At 37.2% G+C, this 3,823-nt stretch overlaps 1 protein-coding gene across 2 annotated transcripts in view; it reads left to right on the top strand.

The window, feature by feature from the left end:
* mlpha (melanophilin a) overlaps positions 1–1,788 on the top strand; it is a 21,849-nt gene extending 20,061 nt beyond the window's left edge. For both annotated transcript variants that reach the window (XM_069164166.1, XM_069164167.1), the window contains 4 exons: positions 1–77; positions 839–895; positions 1,382–1,433; positions 1,566–1,788. The exon at positions 1–77 is cut by the window's left edge and continues 85 nt beyond it. In XM_069164166.1, coding sequence (XP_069020267.1) covers positions 1–77; positions 839–895; positions 1,382–1,433; positions 1,566–1,606 — 227 coding nt within the window. In that variant the 3' untranslated portion in view covers positions 1,607–1,788. The remainder of the gene's footprint in view (positions 78–838; positions 896–1,381; positions 1,434–1,565) is intronic.
* The last annotated feature ends 2,035 nt before the right edge of the window (positions 1,789–3,823 follow it).

Raw genomic sequence — 3,823 nt, 5'->3', positions numbered from 1 at the left:
CCACCGACTCAGAGCTGTCCGAGCTGGAGGACGTGGTGGCGCTGACCGCCGCCCGGGTCCAGAGCGCCGAGAGCGAGGTGGGTCGGGTCAGCTGGACCGGGTGAGCTGGACCGGGTGACCTGGACCAGACACAGACACTGTTAGTGGGTTCTTATCAGCAGGATGGAGGATTAAACAACAATAACAACAACATGAGCCTTTATTGTGAAAATCTGGATCACAGGAAACCAGTTTATTATAAATTAATTTAAAAAGACATGTTTTGTGTGTTTGTGTTTTGTGTGTTTTTCGTGTTTGTGTGTTTTTCTTGTTTGTGTTTTGTGTGTTTTTTGTGTTTTGTGTGTTTGTGTGTTTTGTGTGTTTGTGTGTTTTTCGTGTTTGTGTGTTTGGTGTGTTTGTGTGTTTTTTGTGTTTGTGTGTTTTTCGTGTTTTGTGTGTTTGTGTGTTTTTCGTGTTTGTGTGTTTGGTGTGTTTGTGTGTTTTTTGTGTTTGTGTGTTTGTGTGTTTTGTGTGTTTGTGTGTTTTTCGTGTTTGTGTGTTTGGTGTGTTTGTGTGTTTTTTGTGTTTGTGTGTTTTTCGTGTTTTGTGTGTTTGTGTGTTTTTCGTGTTTGTGTGTTTGGTGTGTTTGTGTGTTTTTTGTGTTTTGTGTGTTTTGTGTGTTTTGTGTGTTTTGTGTGTTTGTGTGTTTTTCGTGTTTTGTGTGTTTGTGTGTTTTTCGTGTTTGTGTGTTTTTTGTGTTTGTGTGTTTTTTGTGTTTGTGTGTTTTTCATGTTTGTGTGTTTTGTGTGTTTGTGTTTTTCATGTTTGTGTGTTTGTTTGTTTGTTTGTTTGTGTGCAGGTGTCCGACATTGAGGGGAAAATCGCAGCTCTGAGCGCCGGCGGCTCGAAGAAGAAGGTCAGTCGGAAAACAAAAACGTTGAACTTCGTTTCAATTTCATTCTGGTGACAAAACATGAAATAAAAATCAATAACGAAGTCTCGTAACTGTATTTACTTTGTTGTATATGATCAATTTTAATTATTATAAAATCATCTGAAGGCGAGAAAAAAAACTGATGTTTAATGTTTTTATCATTACATTTTTTTATTGTGTGGTTAAAAGAAAATAACCTCATATTTATCTCAAATTACTAAAGTTTTTAATCCTTTTTCAAGAAAATAATCCAAATCTTTTATTTACTGAAGTTTTATTTCATAATTAGAGAAGATTTAACTGACAATAAAATGATCTTATTATAAAATGTTTGGCTTGTTTTTAAAATTTAAGTTTGACATTTCAATTTGAAGACATCTCCGTTGTCATGATTTATATAATTTACTAGAAACGGACCTGAAACCATAAATGAAATGAATGACAGTTTGTTTGTTTGTTTGTCTGCAGGTTTCTGGATCTCATCATCATCAGAGGAAAAAGTCCAACCAGGATTTCCTCAGTAAGAAAAGTCTGTTTTCATTTCATAACGTCGTCAACGTTGAGATGATTTATTTCAGAAGTTAAAGAAATATTAAGTCAATAACCTTAAAAATGGTCCTTTAAAGTCTGTTGTTGTTGTTGTTGTTGACAGAAACTAACGGAGCTCAGTGGAAATCAAACAACATGTTCTGAACCTGAAGCGGACGATCAGCAGCGTGAACACGTCGTTTCCTTCCTGTTTCTTGTTTCTTTTAACAAAATCAAATGATAAATTCAAACATGAAATTAACTGTAAAAAACGTGTTTTTTTTTTTTTTTTATTTAAGTTGAGAATCAGTCTGAAAACAAAATAATAAAGAAAAATGTCACATGAATTCAACATTTTGTTTTTAACATTAAAATATTTTAAACTCTAAAATGTTGGAAACAAAAATTAAAACAAACGTCACTGAAACATGTAAATTTCCAAAATAAAATAAATATTTCTTCTGCGGATGAAGAATCTGATCTGAAACAAATTTATTGCTTTTTTTGTGATATTCAGTTATAATAAATATAATGAAAATGATAGACAGTAAATATGGAGGTAAATATTCATCAAACTATATTTAAAGCCATTACATATCAAAAATACATTTTACAAGATGAAAACGTGACTAAACATAAAATTAAAAATAAATATGTAGAAAAATAAATGAATCCGGATTTGTTCTGAAGTCAAATTATTTTCTTTTTTAAGATGAACACTCGACTCAGATGAGAACCTTCAAAATAAAAGCAAAACTAAAAGAAAAAGAGGAACTTACAGCCAATAGAAGCACTGGGCCTCCCAGGAGAACCCTGATTGGTTGAGAGGACTTAAAACCTGACTGACAGGTTTCAACACAGAAAATGTCTTTAAATAATACAAATATATTTCAGGAAAATTTAAATAAAACTGAAAATAATTTGACATCTATTATTATTAATCAAGATTATTCACAGTTTATTTATGACATTAAAAATATTAGCGGAAAATGATGGATGGATTGAAAAATATTAAATATGTTAAATTTTGTCCCTTCGGAGCTTCAGTAGCTGTTCATTGATCAGCTGTTGTTGAAACTGTATCGATCAGTTCCATCAATTCGATCAGTGACCTGCTGATCGGATCAATAAAGCTCTTGGAGGTGGAAACAAAAATGTGCTGATCGGACCGGTTGGAGTTCTGCCTGCTCTATTCGATGACGTCATAAGCTGATCAATGACAGCTGGCTGGATGTTATTGATGTCGTCACTCTCTTTGGCTTCTGATCAATAAAATATCAAACCAATGGTGTTGACGTTTCTGTGATTGACAGGTAACACACCTGTCCAAGTGACGCTAAGAGACATCACCAACCCGACACCACACACCAGACCGTTTATGTCACTTACTGGTTATTGATAGTTCCTTAGTGACGTCACACTTCACGTACAGCCGCCGTCACATGACGCTGGTGTCGACATAGTGAGAGCCACGCCCACCACACACACCTGGTGAACGGAGCCACGCGCTGATTACCGCGTTGAACGTCATACAGACTCTCCGACTCCTGAATAAGCATGATAGAAGCGCACGAACGAACCCACCTGAACCGAACCACCGTGACACGCGCCGGCCGCAGCTCTTACCTGCTCAGGTGCGTCACAGCTCCTCCGTCTTCAACGTTCATCCCGCAGACTAGACAGAAATCCGTTTATTGATCCGCTCCATCACCGCACTGCCGCCATGTTGATTCAAACATTCAGCGACCCGGAAACACACCCAAGCCCCGCCCCCTCACCTGTGCTAGCTCATCAAGTTTAAACAGGCTGACATCAGAATCTGAAATAAATGTACACACAAGTTTAAGGAAGCAGTTACATGTTTATCCTCTTCGATGCCGTGTGTTAAAGCAGTGGAAGACATCTACGTTGATCTTAGTCCCACACAAGTGGATCATCTGGTAGAAAACACTGCAGTATCTCTGCTCCAACTCTAGATGATGTCGCCCCTCTGAAGAAGAGAGTCATGAACCAGAGGAAGTTGTCTCCATGGTACAACTCAGAACTACGCTCTGCTAGGCAGCGACTAGAAAGATGGAAAGGAAATGGAGTTCCACTAATTTAGAAGAATTTCACCTGCCTGTAAGGAGAGTCTAATATTATATAAGAAAGCTCTTGGTAAGGCCAGAACTTTATATTATTCATCATTAATAGAGGACAACAAGAACAACCCCAGGTTTCTTTTCATCACTGTAGCAGGCTGACAAAGAGTCCCAGTTCTGTTGAGTCCTCTATTCCTTCAGCTCTCAGCAGTAATGACTTCATTAACTTCTTTACTAATAAAATTCTTACTATCAGGGAGAGAATCGGGCCGACCCTTCCTGACACCATCACTGATGTGTT

Source organism: Embiotoca jacksoni, unplaced genomic scaffold, assembly GCF_022577435.1.
Source record: "Embiotoca jacksoni isolate LCO1_2020_lvr unplaced genomic scaffold, fEmbJac1.0.p SCAF_30, whole genome shotgun sequence".
In the NCBI taxonomy this organism is placed as follows: domain Eukaryota; kingdom Metazoa; phylum Chordata; class Actinopteri; family Embiotocidae; genus Embiotoca; species Embiotoca jacksoni.
Note: the sequence above shows the minus strand (reverse complement) of the source record. Positions and strands in the feature narration are given on the sequence as shown.